We start from the raw sequence: 25,160 nt of genomic DNA, 5'->3' as shown, positions 1-25,160 counted from the left end.
ATTTCCAAAATCATTTTTCATAATTGAATTTCAAAGAACGAAATCTGACCCTGCCAACTGGTTGTTAAACGTGGTTTCAGCTGGAACAGATGGATCTGGAGGTGCGGGAGATCCCCATCCAGAGCCGGGCCATGTACAACAGCAGACTAAAGAGCTACAAGCAGGAAGTTGAGAAGCTTGAGAAAGACTTCGTAAGTAGTTCAACATTCAATCCTAAGTTATCAACCTGTAGAACCTTACATTTCTTATGTAAAAAGCCTATCCTTCCAGTACAAGCACAGACGCCTGTGCACACACGTACACAAACACACATGCACACACACAAACTGAGGGCACATTGGTGAACTTTGAAGCAACAGTGAATGAGAACAGATTGTATGGGTTGGTGTTGTTTGTGCTTTCATAAGCAATTCATAAATCCCTGTTTCTCTTGACTTGATCTTTAACCTATTTCAAAGCTAAACAAAGAGTCCTGTCTGATCCCTTGGCTTTTTTCCTCCTTTCTTCACAAACAGTGTTTTATATTATAATCGATTTCAGTATTAAAGAAGTGAGGAATGATTTTCAAATCACTTGCAAGACTCATTTACCTGTTTGATCATACTTTTTGAAATCCCTTTCCTATCAAGTTGAAAAAACTATCAATTTTTATTGTTATATGCATTTTTTAATGTGTGTGTTCATTGTCGTGTTTTTGACCGTTACAACACAAGAATACACCCATAGTCGATTGCCCTATCGATTGCTTGCAAACCATTGAAATAAATAACTAGCGAGTATTTCTCTGAACTCTTAAATGAAGTGAAGGTTTAGCTTTCCACTCACAGTTTAATCTTTAGTTTTATTGGATTTTCTGTTTGGTCGCTAAATGCAAAAGTAAATAAGAGCATAATGGCAATCGCTGCGAAGCTGATAAGTCATGTTGCAAAATAAAATCATAAAATGCAAGCCTGCTGTGTTTATTTTTGGTTTCCCATTAATCTGTATTCCTGTGTGATTACCTCCCACTGACAAACAACAATTATCTTAATTAAACCTGATAAACTAAATAAATTTAAATGATCTAATATGGTAAATGTGTATGGGTTTTTTTCTTTCTCTCTATTGATTTATACTTGGAAAGCAAACATTTCCTTTCACTATTCCAAATACAGAACAAATAAATTAACATGCATAAACATCCCATTTGGATGGCTATATGTGCTTTTGATCTCAAAGTACACCAGAGAGATGTACAAACTGAGATCACAGGGGAGATCTCTGTGCCAAGACAGTTTCTGCTCCTCTCCATGGGCATTTAATTGCCAGACGATTAATCTTTAACTTTTCTTCACCCCGCACTAACCATGCTTCATCGGTGAGCTTTAACGCCTGCTGCGGCTGGTATTGGTGCTAAATTTCATAACCTGGATTTGGGCTTATGCTGACACGGCACCAAGCAATCGGCAGTCTCGTGTCCCCGTTAAACACCCTTTCCTGTCAGCTACAAGTGCTTAAATGAGATCAAATTTGTACATATTAAAACGGGACCACCCACCTCGCTGTAGTAAGGAATAATACAATCTTGTCCCGTGTAAATCTGATGTAAGTGTGCATAAGCCAAGAACTTCAACCTCCTTAGATGTGCTTCAGATGGGCTAAATGCTATAGCTGAGCTCAGCCTCTCACTTCCTGCAGGCCTAGAGAGGACATGACACTCGTCTCAAAAGGCGTCTGGAGGAAAAAAAGGCAATCTCCTTTCTTTTTAATGTAAAAAGCTCCAGCTTTGTTGTGCTTTCTGTGGATATCAAGGCCTTTCTACTCCCCCACTCCCATATCCCCCATCCCCACACCATCCCCTACTGGCCTCCCACGGGTGCCTCCCCCTTAACCTGCTCTCTCATCCTCCCATTCACCCATGGTTTGAAGTCTTCTTACTACTGGTGTGCCAGCTTGAGACCTTATTCCTCCCCCGTTACAGACAGGGCCTTGGTTGACCCAGGTAACCCAGCCATTTCATCCAAGGAGACAACTTATCAAACAGGCATCCTAAAGGTGTAGATGCTAACCTTAGCTTTGTTGTTTGCCTGACAACTTCATTGGATGTTAGAGAGAACAGTAAGGGGTCTTTAAGCCACTGCATTAGCCAAAGAGGATGCCGGCCTGACCAAAAAGTGTTTAAGTTAGACGGGGTCAAGAAATGTTGAGAAAGACAATGAAAATCCCATTTGATAGAGTCAGCTTGTTCAAGTCAGGGAGTGCAGGTTGCCATGGCTCTTAAAAGTCTCTTTGATCAAGCAAAGAAGAGGCCTAACATCGGCTTAATTTAATGAAATCTACCGGGTAAACAGAGCCACCATCTTCAAAGGGCCACGTTTGGTCTGTCCCAGTGGGGATGGCGGGGGTCCACAGATGTCCGCTGTGTCTCAGAAAAACACATTCCAGTTTTGAGGATATGTCTCAAAATTCGTGCTGTGCTAAATGTAAGTGTCTGATGTCTTTGGCACGAGTTTGATGACATGTCAAATATGAGCTGTCATGAAGCGGCAATGGCTCAGAAATTTAGAGTTGATTTTGTCAGTGTGTGAAACTGATAGCTTGTGGTGTCTTCTCTGTTGTCATAGCATACTTTGAATATCAAAGCAATTTCTGTTCTGCTCCTTTTATAGGTGTTCCTCGTATTTTTATATTTGTAACGGAATATCGATGTGAAGAGAAAATATTTTTATCCAGAGTGCTTTTCAGTGAACTTCCAGTTAACATCGCATGTGTGTGTGCATGACCTCAAAGATTTTTTTTAATATATCATATCCTCGATAAAACAGGACCGCAAGAGTAATCTGTTTGATGGGCAGTATTCAGATTTCCATAAGTGATCCAAAAAAAAATCAAAGAACGGCCTCTTTATCTTGCACTCGGTCTTAATTATCAGTCAAATAAAAGAGTCCAGAAATTTCTACTATACTATTAGCACAAATTATTGAACAGAAGACCACGTGTTTTTTATGATGCATTGTTGCATTAAATTCTGGCATCAAAGTGACTCCTGCTTTTGACAGCATATGTTGTTGTTGATGTCTTTCTGCAGCAGATGGCGGTATTGCCCTATGAATCAAATTCTGAAAGGTTCACGACAAGGACAGTATTGGGCCCATTTACCAATTACTTTGCCTTTCTGATGTATGATAAGAAATCCTTTCACTTATTCCTCTGCCTGACCTTGTCCTTTTTGCTTTGTAACACAGATTGAAAATAAAGTTACTAATAATGTCCTTGTGCTAAAAGCTCCTTTAATTTAAGTATGCCCCATACTGGTCAAGGTTCCAGCTGAATGTAGTTTCTTCAGTTTATCTCTACCCTGGCAATCTACTAAAAGTAATTTTGAACAGCCTAAGAAAGATGATATGAATTCAAAAGTGGAACTTCTTTTTGAAATGAAATGCATGCTCTCATTACTGTGAACATCATCTTTCCCAATGTGTCTCACTGACATTAATGTGTTGGTGTCAGCATTTGTCATCCTGTGATTTGTGTTTGAAATGTTGAAATCAATGGCTATCAGAATAATAGGGAATGGCAATCTGTGGTAATGCTCCTTGCAGAGAACTCTACAGCAAATAACCACGTGCTCCTTTTATACCTCATAGTGATGTTCAGTGCTTTGGATCAGAGTGTGAACTGCAATTTTTTTTTTTTTTTTGCCTCACTCTTCTTAAATCTCAATGATATGTTTTTTTTAAATTGTAGCTTGTGATGATTTTTTTTTTCCAAAACCAAGAAGCAAGCAGACACAATTAGCAACTATCCAGTTATCATAATTAGACATGGAGACACCCAAGAGCCAGAGACGCTGGAAAAAGAGCTCAAGGATAACAGATTCTCCTGATGGAGACAAACACAACCCTAAAATCCACAATACCAGTGTTTGTACCGGCTGTTTTGAGTATTTAGACCAGCCTTACAGACGCAATCGTATATGACATTCCCTTTTTATTTCTGCTGCCCCCATGTGGCAACACAAACATAGATATTGCTTTTAGGAGGCAAGCTTATTGTTTTCAATGTTTTTGTCTTTTGTTAATGGCCAAAACACTTCTGGTTCAAACATAAAAGGCCTTATATGCAAGGATCCTTGTCGCTGTTAAGAGTAATATTCAGTATTTCATTACAAAGTCTGTCAAATGTTGTCACTGAATACTTCATATTTTTCTGTCATGAAGTAGGAATGCATGGCAATAGTGGTCAAGGTCGTTTTGTAGATGTCAAAAGAGGCAGTGTGATATTTTTCACGTACAATGCTGCCGTATTAATTCAATTACATCAACCCCAGTTTTGGCTTAACTGAGAGGTATTGTTTACTTCTCATGACGGGCTACTATTTCGTGGAGGACCATGAAGTTGATATTCATTGCCAAACAGCAGTGTTTCGCCTGAAACTCAAGCTCTTCCTCTTTATGTGAAATTGGTATGTATGATGTCATGGTACATAACTCAAGGTAGGATAAGATTCAAACAAATATCATTTGAGCTTAAGTGGAGTACTTGAGTTCCGTAAGGTCTGAAAATAAAATGTTGGTCTGCAATTCTCTTGTAGTTCTTGCCATTCTCTGTTCCATTATTTTCAGCTGTTTAACTATCCCTTCCTAATTTCTAATATTGGGTAATTGTTTGGAGTTTCAGTCACGGTCAAGTGGGATGTTTGGACAGCCATTGCCTTTAATAAAAATCCTTTAGAAGGAATGCCTCCTTGTGTCCACCCAGGGAGGTAATTAATGCTTTTCCAAAGAGTCAGCCAACCTTGAAATACTGAACAGTTTATTTGCCAGGTACACTGAAGTGAATAGAATGAAAAAGCTGTTGGCACGGATTTCCTTTTTTTTCATTTACATCCCTTTTTTAACCTCAATATATCAGTTTCATAAGTGGTTTTCAGTGACCTTCTAGAAATAACTTTTGTTTTCAATTGCGACTAACATTGAGTGCTGTATTTAATGAACTAGCACAACAGATGACTTGTGAATTGGTGAAGAGAGTTTGATTGCAAAGTGGAAAGACAAATGAGATCAATTAATGACAGATGTCAATGTGATACACACGTGAATGTACTGCGAATGAGGTCAAGGTAAACTTCAGCAGGGATTTTTACTTGGTCCGTTAGAATCAGAAAATGTAGAGTAACCAATGAACATCAGTGAACGTCACAACACAAGCTCAGGCTGCATGTTTGAGGTTTCAGAGTAGTTTTCTCTGTCAAAACAGTGCAAATCAATAAATCCATTAATTGTTAGGAGAAAAATCCCTTCAGAAGTATTTGAGTGACAGTTAGTTGAGAGAGTGTATGATATAAATCAACCTTTTTTGTGCTAGTTTCGATCCATAAAGTACATTGCCCTTTTTCTAAACATTGGAGTCCATCTGGTATTAATCACCTTTTTATAGACATATCAGGTTAACCTGTATTTTGGCTAATGTGAAATCTTTACATAACTCTTTTTTTTCCCTAATACAAAAAAGGATAAATTGGTTTGTAAAGCTCTGTTTCAGTTGGGTAAGTGATGACAAAGTCATAATTTCAAATGGTAATCTTTTGATTTGGAGTATGCACATTACTTTGCTGTAGTATTTTGTTTAGGATTTACATCATGTCTTATAGTGCATATATTTGGATATAAAGCACACGTGTTTATTGTGCTAACTGTATTTGTTCTATTTTTTCTTGTTTTTGCTGCTAATGGCTGTCTTCTGGGCCTCAAGAAACTAATTCTATTCTCAATGGAGTAGAATGACAAACGCCTTGAATTGTTGAATATTGCCTTCAGCTGACTTTAATGCTTGTTTTTAAGTTGTCATGTTAACAAATGACAATGTTTCAAACTTATATCTTTCATAAAAATTCAAGTGTTTATCCATTTTGATGTGGGTATTTAGTTTTCTTTGTTTTAAACGGAAGTTTTATGCATGGGCACTTTTTGCTATTTAGTTCAAATCTCTCTGAGGCCTATGTTATGTCTTCATGATATTAAATGTATGCTTTTTTTGCCTTTTTCAACTGAATTTTTGACAGGATTATCAAGTGAAGTTATGCACAGCTGAATATCAGTATCAGAATTTTGTATCTGGTAACTGTAATTGCTCAGACAATCCAGAATCAAATTTTTAAGCTGTGTCCGGGACATGTCAAGGTTATGAGGACTCTGCAAAGTTCTTTGTGAGAAAGTTATGTGTTTTGATTAAAAATCTAGCATCATAGTATCCAGCCAGATGCTGATAATTATGCAAAGATTTAGGCTGATGAGATTTTACTGTTTTCTTCACACTCTGAACCACATCAGTAGCAGTGATGATGAATTTGTATTGTTGTAATCCGTCTTGAAGGCTTCTTTGGCTTGGCCTCTGCTCCTGTCATGACGACTCCTCCAAATTGAGTAACATTTGGATGTTATACACCAGCAATCGCCTTAGCTTGCTTGTTCTAACTAAACACTAAAGAGCAAAAGCAGATTGACTCTTTTCATGGTTTGTTACTTAACAACGCATCACTGACACCAAAGTCCAATCACTGGTAGTCCATCATCAAAGGGCTCTATCAATTGGCAGGGATTTTCCCCAATTTTTCCCTTCCTTGCAGAGTGCAGATTTAAGATGTTAAAAAAAAAAAAAAAGATCTGCTTCTATACTTAAGAATTTTGTTTTTCATTTGGATGTTGTTGTGCGCAGTATGTCTTCCTCTGGCCCTTTGTGGATTTGTGGTGTTCAAGGCTTTTGCATGTTGTCTTTATAAGACATGAAGATAGCATGGATTTGCAGATTATCCCGTTGTCACTTATTTTGAGGCCATTTTTTGTCCTGGGTTTGATAGTTGAATAGCAGCAACAAGTCAAGTCTGTGTTGAAGGACAGTGGCATAAGAAGGACAACAGGATGTTTTGCTCAAGAGTGACATGTTCATCATCAATGGTAAGAAAGTATTTAGGCCGGACTAAAACCCGAATAACACCCAGCACATTTGTTTGCTTACTATGTTTTAAAGGACATGTACAGTTCTGGTTTTGCATCACAAGGTAGCAAATGTGAAAGATTTCTGCTCAGTGAATTTAAAATGTGTTTTTCTAGATAAATGGTTCTTTTGTCATAAAAGGATTTTTTGTAAACACTTTGCGTTTCTTCAGCCACAAGGGCCCACTGAAATAAAAACAATCTTATAAAAGCAGCAGCTATATAGTCCACCTCCTTAAAAGCAAAAAGCACAACCTGTCTAGCATGAAAAACATCTACTTTTGTTAGTCACAAATGTTTTTTGCATTATTTTAATGTCATAGTTGACAATAGGAAAATGCACGTTCCCTATGCCAGTTATCAGTCATGTGTGATGAACGTCTGCCGGAAACTTTTACAGTATTTCCGACAATTGTCTTCAGTTGCGCTATAGAAATACACATCATGTTTTTTTTGCTGATCATACCCTTTTTATTATATATAAGTGCCAAAAAGCATAAATCATTGCAAGACAACATGCTTTTGGACAATTTTCTTGAGTTTGATAAATAAAATACAAGACAAAGAGGCTGTTATTCATTTTGGGGTCGCTCTTCACTGCCAACCTTCCACAGTCATTTGACCAGTTGGTGTCAGCTATATTCAGCATGCAGAAACCATGTAACCTGTAATTTGTAACCAGATCAGCGCCGACTCCCTCTCCATCTCTTTATGTTAACACGTGTCTATATGGATATGGTATCTGCATTACGCCTGGAGCACAGATTTTGTTTGGCTGCGTGCAAATTTGGCCGTTATCCTTCTGTGCGATCATTTCCTTTCTCGCTTATCTTTCCTGGCCCCTCCAAAGTGACGTACTTCTACACACACACTGACAGCGATCAGTATATCTTTCAGACGCTTGTCTGGCTGAGTCTGCCATGAAGCAAAAGGCCCTCCCAGGTCCCTTCGCTGTCCTCAGGGCTTGTGTGATTGAGTGACTGGAGTGAGTGGGGGCCAAAGATAATAAGGGAGAAAAATATAAAGACATGGGGCGATGATATGATAACATCCTCTTCCTACCCTCCCCCTCGTCCCTCTTTTCCCCCCCCCATCCACCTCCCCTTCACTTTTTCTTCTGTTCTTCTTTCTGTCCTACCCCTGATTTCTGTGCACCGAGCCCACCCCACGCACGAGTGTAAACCAGAAGTGACATGTGACACCCGTTCCCTAGTGATATGCTGACAAGCGGGTACTAGAATAGGTGACAATGTTTTTTTTTTTCCCCCTTCTTTTTTTTAACCAGACTGGCTTAAGTATGGTGAAGGGATTCATAAAGTATTTATGAAATATATTATGAATCATTGGGCCTGTGTTTTCTTCTGTATTTTAGGTAGTGGCATGTACTTATTAATAAGAAAAGCCGCAGGAAAGGGGTAAATAGAGGGAAAAAGATGAGATTGCTGCTTTACCACTTTTCTTCAAGCTCCGTGTTTACACACATTTTAACCTCTGCGCAGCCACAGACACACACTAAATCCTAGGCAGACACACAATTAAACTTAGTTTCTCTCTCTCATCCTAAGTGTTTCTAATGAGGGAGAGTGCCAGATAGAAAGGGAGTGTTTTTGCTGTCGGCGACCAACAATTTTGCCTTTTCTCTGGTGTTTTTGAAGCCTGCAGTGGAATCTGGCTGTGGCCTTGATCAGAATTACATTGTAGAAGATGAATTGAGGTTTTTTTTTTTTTTTTTCAATTATCCCAGAGGTCGGCCACCATTAGAGCATCAGCCTCCTCCTGCAGTGAAACTAAACTCATGTTCCCCTCATCACCATAGAGCTTTCGATTGTTCTGTATTGTCATGCTTTTTGTATATTTTTGTCTTTGTTCATGATTATTCTGAAATTATCCATTTCACATTTTCAGCCTAAAGGCTTGTAATCACATGGCCAAAAATGCTCAACAGAAAAAAGTCAGTTTTCCCTCAAAATATGATTATCGACTTGCCTTTAAAAAAAATCTTTAACTTAGTCTCGGCTTTATGTAGTTTATCTTTCTTAATATTTTGCTTTGCGGTGTTCCTTTTATATTTCCTCCTCATACAAACTTTTGAACAATGAATAGTTTGTAATTGCATTTATTTATTATTTATCTCCACTATTTATTCATGGGTTGAAAATACATTTTATTTCCCTGCATGTATTTAAATCCACCGGTTTTTGCCGTAGCGCTTTTTCCCGGTTACTTTTAGTAATATTTTTTTTTTTGTAACAAATTCCAAGACAAAACCCACCGGATCCCGGGGAAACTGCTAAGTGCATTGGGAAGTTCAGAAGGGCACATGTTGGAAAGGCTTCTACAGGGGCCTTACTGGCCTCATCAGCATTTGAATGTATTCCCGCTAGTGAAATAACAAAGTACACATAAATATATAGAGATAATGATCTAGCTAAGTCCCTATGTGTGCTGTTGTATTCTTATGCTAATAGGTAGCTATTCAGCACTAACAATGGTCACATTACAAGAAAAGGCAAGGCACTGAAGGAGATAGTCTTCTCTGTGCATGTCCACTGATAGATGCACACACGCACATGCTCAGCGGGCCCAATCGTTCCCTTTGTGTCTAGGGTTTTTTTTATTTATTACGTTTTTCAATTTTAGATAACAGTCCAAGAATAGACATCAAACACAATATGAATCATAAATCGAGGTCCGGAGTGAGCCTCTTTTCAAAGCGGAGAAAGGGTTAAAAGTGAAGGTATTTCTTTCTTTAAAAAAGATGGAAAGACCGATAGGAGAGGAGCTCTTCTCAGCAGAGGGTTCAGTGAACCATATGTAGGTAGCCACAGGCTAATGGGCCGGTTGGTCCCTGGCTTGCCAGGTATACTACGCCGCACATCTCCTAACGTCCCCCCCCCCCCCGCTCGTTCCCCGTCATCCTCCAACATCCATCTCTCCCACCCCTCCCGCCTCCATGCTGCAAAATCCTTCCTCCTCTGTCTTCTAATCTCACCTTTTTCTCTGGTGCTGACCCAGGGAGGCCCACTTTATTCCCCACTGCACGCCAGAAGCCAGCGTTGTGATCGGAGCCCAGACCCCTGTGCCGGTTCCCCCTCTCCTCTCTCCATGCCCTGACTGCCCACCTCCCCAACGGCTCTGCTCTATTGATTTACTCCCCCAACCAATGCTTACTGTCTGTTTTGCACCACCAGCACTTAGGTCCCTCATCTCAGTAACCCTCCCTCTTTCTCTGTTTTTCTCCTTCCCTCTCTTGCTCTCATCTCTCCTTCTCACACGTCCTGTCTTTCTCTCTGTCCCTACTACATGGGCACAGGGGAGAAAACCTTATGGAGGAAGAGAAGAAGGGAAACAGAAGTGGAAGGATGGGGGTGGGAGAGGGGAAACAGGGCCTTTGATTTTTCATTAGAAGCGCCTCCACATTTTAATATTAGGTTTAATCGGGCCCTCGTGCCTTTAGAAATAACCTTTGAGAGATGATCCCTCGGCCTTCAAAAACTAGATGGAGCTTCCTCAATCAAAGCTCTCCTCAAATTTGCTCTTTTGTTTGGAGTTCACTTGCAACCCCCTCCCCTCTTCTGTCGTCTCAAGGCCTCTTGCTTTGTGGGTACAGTTGTTAGGCTTATTGACTGATCTCGGCTGTACTTAGCAATAGAAATGACTTTGACAGGGAAATACACTACTGGTATCACAGAGGTACAAAAATGAAAGGCATCCATCAGAACAGTATACTCCACCCCCCCGACAAATAAAATTATTTTTTTTCTGCTTGGTGTCCTGAATCTTTAAAATATGCATTGATTTTACTGAAAGGCCATTTTGCATTTTCTAAATTGAAATACCAATGAAGGAACATCCCTCTGACCTTGTTGTATTTTTCACAAGTTATACAAGAGTTCTTTTGAAGATGATGCGGTCCCTTAGCCTAAAAAAAAAGTTGCACCGCCTCATACATGTTTAGATATATTGCAAGCTCATTTATTACAATGCCATGGTTCACCTCTTATTTGTGTTTTTGACAACAGCTTTGGTGAGACTCCTTCAGGTTTTTCATGGAAGCAGAACACAATACCTTTTGCGTAGAAGCTGCCAAAGCACCAACCTGTGAGCTAATGAGAGGCCCCATGCTGTTATCTAAGGCTCCGGCTTCTCCACCACGGCTGCTCTTCTATTAAGGGAGAGAACACACACCAGGCTACCGCGCGCATATGTCGCCCGTGTAGGTTCTCTAAAGGAGGTTTCTCTGGGATGCAAAGGCTCATAGAAACCTCAGACAAATGTACAGTAGCCGTTGTGCATGCATCCGCACTCACACAGATATACACAACAGACAGAAGCGGAGGAGTCAGTAGCACCAAAGACCACAATGAAACAAAGACACAAATGACACCCTCCTGCGATGATCCCAATTGTGGCTGCTTGTCGTTGTCTGATAATATATCAAATGCATTAAAAAGAGCACTTACTTAATTGAACAACCTCTCCCAATTTGTTTGTGTTAAAGGAGGAAAAGAGACACTCGGCGACAATTTGTGTGTGTTTTCCTTTGTGCTTGCTATGTTTGTTCGTGCTTTTGTGTGTGTGTATTAGTGTGTGTGTGAAACCCCTGCCAAGTAGAAATGCATTATTTAAGATGCTGTTGTGATACTTGTGCCTGCTTAAAGGTCTTTGCTTCCTTTTAATGCCATGCTGCATCAATCCACCTCTGCCCCAGTTGTGTGTGTGTGTGTGTGTGTGTGTGTGTGGTGTTACCAGCTGGCACTGGCCCCCACATCACCTGGGAAAAAATCACAGCAGGGTGAAGGAAAGGAGGCGATATAGATAACCTTTGAGTTTAGCCTACAACAGATGCATTCTGTTTTCCAAATTCATTCCTATTTTGTTGCTTAATTTATGCTCAGTTATTTAATTATATCACACTGTCTGAGAAAATATTTACGTCAGTTCTTACAGACTTAGCATGAGAAACAATGATGATGCGTTCCACAAACACACGGGACTCGGACTGGAAAATGAAAGGTCAGAATCTAGATTAGGTCTACACTACGGAGCTGGACATAAAAATTGTGAAGTCTAAATTTGGAAATGCCCTCCCACTCTCCTCCTGGTGAACCAGCCAGTAAAGGGACGTGGTGCTGTACAGTGAATATGGTTAATTACAATTCATGCTATGCCACACGCCATGTGTATAGGGCAGAAAGGAAAAGCTTGGAAAAATGCAGGGGAAAAAGCCTTTGCAGGGGAACTTCAGGGCCCCTCATTACACTCTGCCCCTGGGTATTTTTACGCCTTTTATTTCACATCTAATGAACTGTTTATATTTTTCAGCTTTCCAGGCGCCACATTTATTTGCGCTTGTCCTTGTGTCGCTTTCAGCACAGGGCAAAATCAACAAGAAGACTTTGAGGCTATTGAAAAGTGATTTAAAATCCCAGTTTGTTTGATTTTAAGTACTGTGATTTTTTTTTTTTTTAATCACAAAAACAATAATTTTCAACAACTTTAAATTACAAAAGGTTATTGGTTAGTGGATATTGGTAAAATTTTTCAAACAATTTTTTTGCGGCTTACATCTTTTTTCTATGAACTATGGCGTGATCTGGAAATGTTGTCCCTTATTTGGACAGTATAGAGAACAGTATGACAATATATGAGGGATTATACACAAAGATGATGTCTTTTTAGTTGAATGAAATAATATAATTTGTGGCTCAGAGGATTATGTGAAACTGATTAGCATATCTGATATGCATTGTTATGCATGCATAAGTAATTACATTTTGATGGGTAAAGAAGAATATTTTTTTCTGTCTACTCTCCTTGTCACAAGAGGTAAAATGTGTGCTTCTGACAGGACACCAACACCTCCATCGCCACATTTGATAGGATGTGTAGAGTTTTAAAGGCAGGCCACTTTGCATAAAGTTAAGATGTACCTTTGTACTTTTCTTGTGTGCTTCCGGGAATAGAAGCAAATTCTCACCCAAGATTAAAACAGTGACAAAAGACAGACCTTTCAAAAGGATTAAAAAAAGCTCCAGTTTTTTTTCTCCTTCTCTGAGCATTAAGGTATCTTCTGAAAGCGCACATTCTTTTTAAGATTACAAAGCCTGATTAGTTGGTTACATCTGAAGATACAGAGTTCAGTCTTCACATACTGAAGCTAGAATGGGACAGTTTCAGTGCATTTTCTTTATCTCTCTCATTTTCAATATGATACAATCATTTGGCAGATTTTTAGCATTGAACAGGTACCCGGTATCTGCCTCCCTGGCCTTGAGTAATCTTGTTGTCATACCCAAACTTGTAATCAAAATCTGTCACTGTATTAAGCAGTAAATACTGCACAGCTGTTTATGGTTTACATCAAATGGGAAGACGGTAATCACTCCGGGATCTGTTGTTTTCCAGAGGGGGAATCCAAAAACTGAAGTTTATACCGTTGGTACAGGGGGAAGTAGAGGCAACACTTTCATTTCAGTGACGTTCTCCATTCTTTATACTTTCTTTATCTACACTCTTCTCATTGCAGAAATGCCTCGTATATTCATCTGTAACAAACAGCTATTTAGAAATACCAAAAAAAAACATTCTGCATATGGTTTGAAGGCGATGTAAGCCCTAACATTCAAATCAATGCTTCTCCCGGGCTTCCTCGTCTCAATTACTGGTGAAGTCGTCTTTTCCCCCTAAGTTGCACTGCAGCTCTTAAAGATGAAACTCCACTTAAATGGAGTATGTGGGTGTTTTTCTGTGTGTTTGTGTATGTGTATGCCTTGTCTACAAGTACACATGCTGTTTTCAGATTGATGCTTATTGTCTTTCTGGTTTTACTAATGTGAAATTTCTTTTAATTTCCTTTCATGTTGTCACAGTTAAACACACTTTCCCACTTACAGCGGAGAGCGCGGTGTTTAAAAGATTCCTCAGAGCGCAACTGAATTGTAAATTCATATATGAAATAGAGTAGATATTTGTATTTTCAATACAAAGCTGAAATATTGTTCAGGTATTTTTGGATTTATCAAATACTATGTCCTTTAAAAACAAACAAACCGTCATGTCTGTGCTTATTCCAAAATTAAAAAAAAAAAATATAATGATAAAGGATTTGGATTTTTTTTTTTTTTCATTAACCAGTGGCCCAATCGTAAAACGATGTTACGATCAGCTGTTATTTTTCTGAGCCTGTGCTGCTGATCCACCCTCTCCCCCACAGTAGGCATTCTGTGGTTAGCTGAGGTCCCTGTGGCTGAGCATTGTTTGGGTGCGCTCTTTATCGAATAGGTTTTGTTGTCGGGGTCAATCAGGCCTCACGTCTACCCAGTAATTACTCTAGAGAACGGTGGCCCTCAATACACAATAATAACAGCCGAATCACATCATCCATGACTTTCCACTCAGTGCTCCAGATTATGAGAAGAGACAATAAAAATATCTGACTCCATAGTGATTGGTTCCAAAGTTATTTCAATCAAGGAACTTGATATCATCACACTCGAGGTTAGTATTGGCTTTTTCAAGTTTGGTTTGTGCTTCTCCTCGTGGAAGGCGGCATCAAATGCTTCATGCAATAGCTTCTTCAAACTTGTACAGATAATAGAAAAGATAGTGGGACAGATACTGTATTGAGGAAAGAAAAATGTCTCCAACAGGTAATTGGTTTTCCTCCCATGATTCTCTGTCTTTGTTTCATTTATGTAGAGTCGAAGAGTAAGTAGATATTGGAAATAGACAGAATTCCTGTTGAGGAAAAAGTGATATTTTCATTCCTATGCTGCTGTTTGTCTTTGATTTTGCCCACCTCCTGCAACCCACCCAGAAACCCTGTCAAGGCAGGGAGAGAGGGAGAGAGCGAAGGAGGCTTAGTAAACACTTTCTGTGTCTGCTGCTGGAGTGTATTTAGTTTAGAGGGCACGCCAAGAGGCTGTTTTTCCATGGGTCGGGTGTCTGTAAACAAGTGGTATGACGGCAGCCCACTCTTCCACAGTCGGGAGGTGGCACACTCTGAAGTGTATGAAATATGTGTCTTGGTGTTTGTCTTGGCTTCTTTCTTTCTCTCTCTCTTTTTTTGGACATGGCATTCCCTCTTATTCTAGCTTGAGACAGAGCTATCAAGTGTGTGCGAGAGAGCAAGAGAGAGCGCGAGAGAAAGAGAGAGAGAGAGAGAGAGAGAGAGAGAGAGAGAGAACCCCAAATCGGATGGGCCGCCAATGGGTGATGAATTATTCCCTGTCTGAGTCCCAGCATTGGCGTTATCACAGAGGCTGCCACTGCACTGGGATGACAGCAGTGACAGCCCCCAGAAAAGATTTAGCACTGACAAGTGATACTTCCTCATAATACATTTCCTTGCCCTCGCTGCTGTCCCCTCTTCCACACTCTCTCCGAGATGTTTTTTTTCCATCAGGTTGAATTTATTAAGTGGGCAATGTGGGGGGCTCTTTGCAACCAAGTCTGTGGCACAAGTGTTCTAGGTACAGTAGTTCACCTTGGAGGGTGGCATGGGCAGAAACCCAGAGGTATTAGATGTCAGTATGCACACACGCACACACACACACACACACACACGCTCTTCTTCACTGCTTACATGTGAATTTATCAGTTTGTCGTGGAGTTCCATTAGGGGGCTCTCGTGCTTAAGGAATGTCTGTTGTGTTTTTGTATCAATAGCAGTATTAAGCCATATTTCTCTACTTGTTTTCCCTCTTTGCTCTCTTCTGTTTCTGCCTTGCTTTCTTTTCTTTGTCCTCCTTCTCTTTTCCTTCCTCTCCTCCCCCTGCAGAAAAGGTCACGTATTGCCTATAGTGATGAGGTGCGCAACGAGCTCCTGGGGGATGATGCCAGCTCCTCAGAGAGCCAGGTGAGGGGCTAATCAGGGGCCCAAGCTAACACCAGTGTGGGAGGCTGTCTGGCCCCCAGGGCAGGGAGGTGGGCCCCTCGTCGGGGCCATCGAGATCTGAAGCCACAGTATTGTCACCAAGTCATGCAGAAGGAACACTGTTTAATGCAAAGCTGGGCTGCGAGTGAGTGGGCTCAGGGCATGGGACCAGTGTCTGGCCAGATTGTGGTTAACACACACACACACACACACATACACACACATGCATCGGCACAGTCCAACCCAAATTTCAATCCAAAACCTCGGGCTCCCCACGCCAACCGCCCCACAGCTGTTCTCCAGCCGGGGTGTGGACTTAGCCCCATAATAGACCCTCCAACAAGGTATGCACACACACACACACACACACACACACACACACACAGAAAAACTCAGTGTATTTTCTTTGGGTGTAAGGCTAATGACCCTGCACGATGCAGACACACATATTGACTATATCGATGGTGCAAAAAAATAAAAAGGCGCAAAGGTGCAAAGGGATTGTTGTTATTGAGAGCCTGATTATTTTATGCGGAGTTTAGCTTCAGCCTTTTATAAAAAAAACTTCAAATTCTCTTTGACGCCATCATAGGTTTTCTCCATAGTCACAGTAAATGTCTTGCTTATATAATATATAAATAAATTAATTTAGTTTGACTATCATTACAACCGTTTGGATAAAGATGGTAAATACATTGCCACTTTTCATTATCTATTCCGTTATTACAAAAGTGACAAATTATCTTTAATCGTGATGTTAATTACGCAAAATGCGCCTAATTTTTTTGTGAACTTGAGTTGTTTTAGGGAAAAAAAAACATTGTAAACCTTCATCAAAACGATGAAGTTCAACAGATTCAGCCAACATTGTTTTCACATTTAAGACACACTTTCCCCAATCCTCACCTGCACAGCTGCCACTCACACGCAGTCCCTCTCAACTCTGACCAAACGTCTTTTGACAAATTATTTATTGCATTTGGAATCGACTGACAACTCGCTGGGGTTACTTTGTTTCAAATCACAGATGCATGCAAATAAATGCTTTGCATTTGCAAATGCGTTCACTCAAAAAAGGCAAAAGGCAAAGATGAGTACAGATGCATATTTGCACATTTAGTTTGACTGTGCTTTTCAGGAGTATATTTAGATAATTCACTGCTCAGAAAAGTAATATATTGTTGTTGTTTTTGTTTTATTTTTGAACATTCCCATATTTCCATTTCAATGATGACCCATGAACTGCACATCTTAGAAACATATGTATGATGAGCCAAGATGCGTTACTGATATGCATATTCTTGGCAAATTAGCTAAACAAAAAAGTGACTTTGACATTTTGTGGTAGAAGTTGGATAGAGAGTTGCTGTCAAAAATGTCATCTTTGAAACATTGATGGGCCCTATCAAAATCAAGAAAAAGCTAAGGAAAAAAAATCCCAAATCCATTAGCTTATAGAGTTTACACACACACACACACACACACACACACACACACACACACACACACACACACACACACACACACACACACACACAAGTGTATATATTTGGGTGAATATAATTGTAAATTTTAGTAATCTAATGCACAATGAAAATAATCAAATTAACTATATTGTCTCAATAATTTTAGCAAAATTAAAAAACGTGTGTGTGTTTTGGAAAATGCTGTTTTATATTGCATTTTTAATTATTGCATTTTGACATGAGTGTTTTAAGAATAATTAAAAATTTTATTTTTCAAAATTGCATAGTGTAAAATATCAATCATATTATGTAATGAAGAAAAATAGAATTCTGTGCAAAACTACTTTTGAACAAATACTTGGTTTGGTTACTTGAATGTAAGGTTCTGGTCTGTAGTCACAACAACAACTACAACAACAATAATAATAATGACAATAATAATAATAATAATACTAATAATGGTAATAATAATAATACATTTTTTGTGTTGATATTTTTTTCTAATTATACAACTTATGTTGAAATAACATGAAAATGTGTCTCCTTATTTGACAAAACAACATTAACATGCCAGAAAATAATTAACCTTAAAAATACCTGAGGAATGTTTGATTCAATGACATGTGTAAAAATATGCATCTAATTGTTAATCAACACGTTCATATTTTACGACTGGTCATACATATATTTTGTTTTCCACATTTCATAATATTCACTGCAGACTCTTTCTTGATACATAATATTAAAAACAACTATTGCTCGTGATTATAGAATTCAATCTGAAACTTTAAAATTATAATTATCTATCTATAACACAAATGCACAGCAGCATTAAAAGAGTTCATGCTGGGGGCAAAAGCAAAGTAAATGTGATCTACATTTCCTTCCCTGTTTCCCCAGGTGCTGTATTTACCTCATTTTCATTTAAAAACTAGTGGAGATAATTCTCGTCTTGGTCTTGCTGTGAGTGGAGTACTCGGAACTTCAGGGATTTTTTTTTTAATCTAACGAGACGGCGGTGATAGGAAAGGGGAAAAGATGGTGGGGGCCGGGGCAAGTCGGTCAATTTAATTCCTGACGATCTGAAAGAGGTCAGGATCATTTCATATAGCCCTAGCTGAGCAGATCATTACCAGTCACAAATCTGTTGGTTACATGGCAAGGATTTATAGCTAAGTAAATAGCGAACTGTCATAAGTTCTGAAAATGGCGTGTTGGCCTTGCGATAATGGCTAAAGGACGATTTAATAGAGTTCGGCATTTATTCGTTATCTATATGCGGACAGAGACTGAATTGGCACTATCAGTGTTTTTTTTTTTTTCTCTTTTTTTTCCTTTTTTTAATAATGTGGTAGGCAACCATTGCACATTTTTTTTCTTTCTGTTTTCTCTGCATGCAACACACGCACAAATTCTGTTGTGCACACACACACACGCACATTAACACACACCACACAGAGCAGTCAAAGCACACACATTTTTCACACACAAACACTATACGGAATAGTTTCGATTTCAGTCACAGCAGAAGGCTTGGCCACAAGAGATTGTGCTGGTTTGAGCCGGCACGGACCAGATTTTACAGGCTACAAAGGAAGCAGATTACCACTTGTATCGAATTCTGTATTGGATAAAAAAAATCTTTTGTTTGGGAAAAAAAAAATGCTGATTATCATAACAGAAAAATTGCAGCAGTGCAATTTTGAATACTGGCTGGCATAACAAAAACAGAAATGCTCCCATGCAGAAATAATTATAACATTTACAATATTCTGTGTTTATTACTCAGTATTTGTCGAACAACACGGGCATCTTTGGGTGTGGTAAAAGGAAGCCAGTGAGAAATAAAGTTATATGAAAAGAAACCAGGAGCACAGCTCAACATGCCTCTCGCATAGTTTCAGAAAATCCTCCACAAGGACATGCAATCAGTCAGGCAGCACAAATGAACTACAATAAGTTTTGTTTGGTGCCCATTGACTGATGGCAAGGCTGGGGCAAAGGATCGCAGGATCTGCTGGGTTCGTTCAAGCCCCAAATAACCACCTCCACAGTGTAGTTGTAAACTTTGGCCTCTTTAATAATGCACTCTTAGTGGGGAGTTGAGTCGCTGTGAAGTTAGAAAAGACAATTTCTACACTCTGAAGTGCGTCTTGTTACTGCCGACATTTTCAGGGTAAGAGCTCTTTAGAAAAACATGCAATTATTCTTGTTTGCCTCCCACATTAAGGACTCTTGCAATATTTTTATTTGCATTATAACAGTAAACAACTTTCGTCAAGTGTTTAGATACAAGGGCTATTTTTGAGATTTTTCAAAATAAATTGTAGCAAGTGCAGTAGATAGAAAACATGATTTTTTTTGGTATAACTATAATGTACATTTGTCTAAATTTAACATTAACATTGGCAAGTGTGTCGATATCAGAGGAAAACAATATTTCCAGTTCGAATTCCAGTATTGATGCGAAACAGATTTGATTTATGCTGAGCTTGCATAAAAAAAAGCAACTATATTTTAATTCAGTTTTTTGTTACTCTTTTAAATAATTGAAGAGAAGATGAGCATTTCTAACTCTCTTTCTAGCTGTTTTTGTAATGTTTGTAATGTATTGAAGATCTTAAGAGCTGAAAAGCACAAGTGCCAGTGTGTCTGAGTCTTAGATCTGTGAACATTTAACACTGACTGAGAAAAAAAAAACAAAAATGGGAAAGGAAAAATCACCCCTTAATTGCTGCAGTTAAGAATTTGTCATTCCCCCTTCCAAAACATGTTGCATTCCCAGATTTCTTCCTTCTTCTCTCCAGTTCTCACTTAACAGGCGAGGGAAGCAACCTTTTAATTGTGATTAGGCATAATTAATGGCATGAGGGAGATTTCCTCCCTCAAATGTCTGACTCATTATCATAGATGCAAGGTTTTCTGGAACAGGGAATAGGAATAGCATTTTTTATTTACTTCACTTTATATTTTCTATTCTCTTTCATCAAAAATGTATAGCAATGCTAGGATTAATTTTTCACGATCCGTGGCTGTCCAATAATAATCTGCACTGTATGTACAGGATACACAGAAGTACCATCCCATGGTTTTTCTGCACATAATCTGAACAGCATGCACCTTTAGTGAACATTAACCACATAAAATATTGACTAGATATCAGCATCAATAAACAGCGGGACAAGTGGAATGGCTCAGCATTTCTCCAACTCTGCTCCAGAGGGCACGCATATCTTTTCATGCTTTTCCAGAGAACCTAACAGAATGACAGATTCAAACTATTTCTACTTCCCGTAATATCAAAAATAAGCTTTAACTGCAGAGTATATTCAACTAATTTTTTCTCTCCCTTTTCTCTCGCTGTAACCACTTCAGTGACGTGACGTTCTCGATAATGCCAGTTGATATAGCAAGGCGAGCGATCTATTTCCCTGCTTTGTTTAATGTGACAGCGCCAGGACTTGATCTTTGTTTGTTCAAAAAAGTCAGCCTGAGCTGCATGTTCAGCTCCATTTAATGTGTTTTGTCTTGTGATTTCCAAATACTAAACATGCAAACAGAAAAATCGTCAGGGTTAATTCTCTACCCAGTCACATGACTGATCTTCTTCCTGCCATGTTCCCACTTTTTATCTCTTCTTCACTCTTTCCATCTTTGTCTCCTCTCCCTTTTTTGCTCTCATGATGCAGTTGATAAAGTTACGCGAAGAGGTAAGTGTGTCTCTGCTCTAACCATTCAAATTCTGCTTTCCCACTGAAATTTCCATTTGTCCTCTTCTCAAAATTTAAAATCAGCTCATTTGGACACTTTTATTTGCATGTCTGATTGAAGCTCGCAATGGCCAAGTCAAAGACAATGGATTCACGGAAGACCAGTTTCCCTTCCTTCAATATAAGAAAGAGGAAGATAAGACGTTACCTCTGATTTACCTTTTTGAAGACAACTATAGGGAAATAAAGCCGGGCTTAGAGCGATTTCAGTTATTTGGCCGGTTCAAAACGTTAAATCAACTTTTTTAGTTTTAAGTGGCAACGTGGCTGCGCAAATTAACTGCGACTTGATCTTGTTGTTCAAAATGAATGTATATATCTGTTAAATATTATCCATTCATTGTCTGCTACTTATCCTACTCAGGGTCACGGGGTCACGGGGCCACATATACAGACAAACAATCATTCACTCTCTTATTCACACATTTGGGCAATTTTCCCAATTCTTTCAATGAACCTGCTGCATGTTTTTGGACTGTGGGAGGAAACCCGAGGAAAACGTGTAAATTCCATACAGAAAGGTCCCGTGAGGCCGAAGCGCTAACCACTGCGTCAACGCACAGAGAATTAGTTATATGATAAATAGGGACAGAATATTTACTGGTTTGTCCTTCACAATTGCCACCCTCAACAATTAGTTTAACGAGTCCAATCCAAATGAAATATGTTATTATTATTATAACTATACTGCAAGCATGGTACATGTTTTGACTAGACTAAATATTACTTTTCTCATTACACACACACACACATAGATATTTGCTGAGCCTACAATTGCCTTAAGAGGATTTGCACCTTTAGTATTCATTGCAGTTTTTTCCATCATTCATTATTTTCTGGAAAAACAGGTTGGGTTAAATTGAGTTCCTCCAAAAGCCAGTATTTGTTGTAATCTCAGGTACCAAGTCCAGATGCAAAGTTAAAAGTAGTAGTGTATGCACATCAGGAGACAAACACCTTCATGGGCACTTCCTATATTTATTCACTTTATTTTACAAAGAAAATGGTACCGGACTGCATGTCTAGTTGTTATTGCACCATTTTGGTCAGTTTTTGGAATTGACCAGACCAATTGCTCTCATCGCTGAGTAGCTGAAACCATATTCACCTGTTGCACCGAATGCGCATTTTGTGGTGCAAAACTAGACTTCAGTGAGACTCACTTGCTTTATATGCTGACTACACTTGTTTTTTAACCATACATTTAGTACCCTTTTAACTCACCCTCATCATAATTATATTCAGCACAAACAAACAAAATTGCTAAGTGGACTTATCTTTGTCCAAATCACCGTGATGCTTTCATTGGGTTCTATTTATGTGAAATCACCAATCCTGAGATATGTGTTTTTAATCAGATAAAGATAATAGCACTTGCAGAAACACAAGGTTTGTCAAATCATTTAAGGTGGTTAACAATGATTTCATTTTTTCTCAAATCAGCTTTTTATAATTCATTTTTGTGCCTCTTCCATGAGGATATAATCAAATAGCTGTTATCTTGTAATGATGATTGTTTTGCAATGAATTAACAAAAAACATTAAAAAGCTAGCTTGTTACATGTTAACCTTGGGCTGAAATGACAATCAATGCATGCATACATGTTATTTCTTTAAAACCTGTCCGATTTTAACTGTCAGCGAAAAGCAGCTTAATTAAAAAAAAAATGGATTGAGCTTATGGTATTACTCAGCCGTTTATCTGTTTTCCCGTTTTCATAGATCATTTTTGGGGTTTTAAACTGGCCAATGTTTTGTCGCTGCAGGTACTAAGCGCTTCTTTTATTTTCTACAAGTACCACCATAATTATCTGAACAAATACCATCTTACTAAAACCCTAAGTGGCTGTTATTTCTGCCATATTCTTCCTAAAATTTGGCAAAGGACAGCTTTCAGTAAACAACCTTATCATGCTTGTTGTTTTATACACAGCTGCGCTTTTATTCGCCGGTGCTAAAAGTATGTTCTTAAATGTTCCTTTGAGTGAGACTATGTTCAGCCTCGGTTTATTCGGAACCTGAGTAATTCAATTCCGATCAAAGCCTCATCATTCACCGCAATTCATAATTCAGAATGCCAACCCGGCCCTGATGCCATTTTATCATACTTTTTTCCTTTTATTTAGCAGTACTTTTGTTTCCCCTTCTTTCTCCCACCCTTTGTGCATTTCCTCCTAGCCTGAGGGCTAGAAGACAACTTGAGTTACCTCACCTGTCTCCCCCTTTTTGAGTGGCCCAATCTATGTAATCGGGCTTGATTCTGTGCCCTCTTCACCATTTCCTGCACAGTCTCTTACCCTCCTACTCCTCCTGCATTTGAGTCAAAGGCTGGCGCAGCTTATACACACTTAAGCTTTGCTTTAAAAAAACTATACTTTTTTTTTTTTTTTTTCGGCTGAAAAACATGTTTAAATATTTAGCACCCATATTCACAGCTGTTTGACACTTGTAATTCCTCGTCTTACAAGTCCCAAACAAACGGCAGAGAAGATCACACAGTCAGTCTGAATCACAGCTGTCATCATTATTCACTTTGACTCTCCCCCACCCTTATTGAAATAATAAGGAAATCATCTGAACTTTGGAAAATGGTGATAGTAACCGCCTGTGTTTGATATTGAAAAAAGGCAGGAGAACGAAAGAAGAGGGGAGAGATTTCTTTTGAGCTGGAGCTGCATTGTTCTGGGGCTCCCTGTTAATAACTTACAACTGAAGAGTGTTTCTTGACGCAAAAAAGCACAACAAAAAAACACAATTTTCGTGGTTCCTAAGAAGATCTTTGTTCAAAATGTAGGTGTCAGATGAAAAGGCATACATGCATAGACAGAAGTGGTGGTGGTAGGGAGGTGCACCAGTGTACCCGCAGTTGCACAATATTTATCGTATACTGTATTTAACGCCGTTGCTCGAAGGATGGATGAGATAATCAGATCTAATTTTGATGAGAGCCTTTGTTTTTCTTCTCTGGTAGATCAATAGCAGGTTTAAATTAGACGCCTATTTCAACCTTGCATCATTGCTGGTGTGTGCACCTCATTCTGAAGGTTTCTGGATGGCTAACTCTGAACCATGGGGGGTTAGACATTTTATGTTGGACGTCGTCACACAGCACAAGCCGACAGCGTTTTATATTTCCCTTGACAAAAATGCTGACAGTGACATCTTGGGTTCTGCTTGCTCAGAATGGTAAAAATCTCAGCTGAACACTTTGATATATTGACATTCTTTTGGGTGTTTGTGACATTCTTATACTCGAACAAATTGATTTCTTGGAGAGCGAATCACCTGATTTTTCGAACGAATTTACACAAGTAATACACCTCAGCCTCGGCTGTGACTACCGTCAGTTCTTAAAGTGCGCTAGGATGTTTACTTTAATTAAAAACATGATCCTTTTCATTATTTTCCACAAGTTCATGGCTGGATTGTTTCATTATTAGGGCCATCACAGTGTGCCATTAATGGATTCTCAGGGGTTGAACTCTCACCCTTTTCTTCAGGTTCTGTCACCATCTAACTCAGGGCGCATTATTCTAATGATCACACACACACACACACACACACACACACACAGACACACACACACACACGCACATACACTGCAGCTGCCCCCCCCTCCACCTCACACACCCACCCACACTCACCATCCCCTCCCCCTGGCCCTAAAAGAAGACAGAATGAGGAAGAAAAGCGGGAGAGAGAGAGAGAAATTCAGGAGGAGAAAGCTTTGAAGTGGCTTTCTATCGCAGTGAGTCTGCCGGCCGTCTCCCCGAGACGTGTCACCTTTGCCAAGAGGGAATAGGAAAATCACGTTTCGAATGGTAATGATAACATACTAATCACTTGAGCTCTTTGAAGAACCCAGGGAGTGCGCTACTCTGTCAGTATCCCTGGCTGCCTCATGCTCCCAGGCACACACAGGCTGTGCAGCCACGGTCTAGGTATATTAGCTTAAACATTGCATGTCAATACATCCTCTCCATCTCAGCTGATCCATAGGGGCTCATTACAGCCCCAAAGTTGGGCATCCACCGTCTCTGCTTGTGCCACTACCTCTTCCTCACTGATGCGA

The 25,160-nt window shown here is 39.3% G+C and overlaps 1 protein-coding gene across 2 annotated transcripts in view; it reads left to right on the top strand.

Moving 5' to 3' along the window:
- Positions 1-25,160, top strand: part of vti1a (vesicle transport through interaction with t-SNAREs 1A) — a 116,773-nt gene that overhangs the window by 5,486 nt on the left and 86,127 nt on the right. For both annotated transcript variants that reach the window (XM_086139559.1, XM_086139560.1), the window contains exons 3-5: positions 81-191; positions 15,757-15,834; positions 21,008-21,028. In XM_086139559.1, the coding sequence (XP_085995685.1) occupies positions 81-191; positions 15,757-15,834; positions 21,008-21,028 (210 nt within the window). The remainder of the gene's footprint in view (positions 1-80; positions 192-15,756; positions 15,835-21,007; positions 21,029-25,160) is intronic.

The sequence above is a fragment of the Fistularia commersonii genome, chromosome 32, assembly GCF_037954325.1.
Source record: "Fistularia commersonii isolate RoL2024-O1a breed Wild chromosome 32, RoL_Fcom_v1.0, whole genome shotgun sequence".
NCBI classification, from domain to species: Eukaryota; Metazoa; Chordata; class Actinopteri; order Syngnathiformes; family Fistulariidae; genus Fistularia; species Fistularia commersonii.
This window is presented reverse-complemented; position numbering and strand designations above follow the sequence as displayed.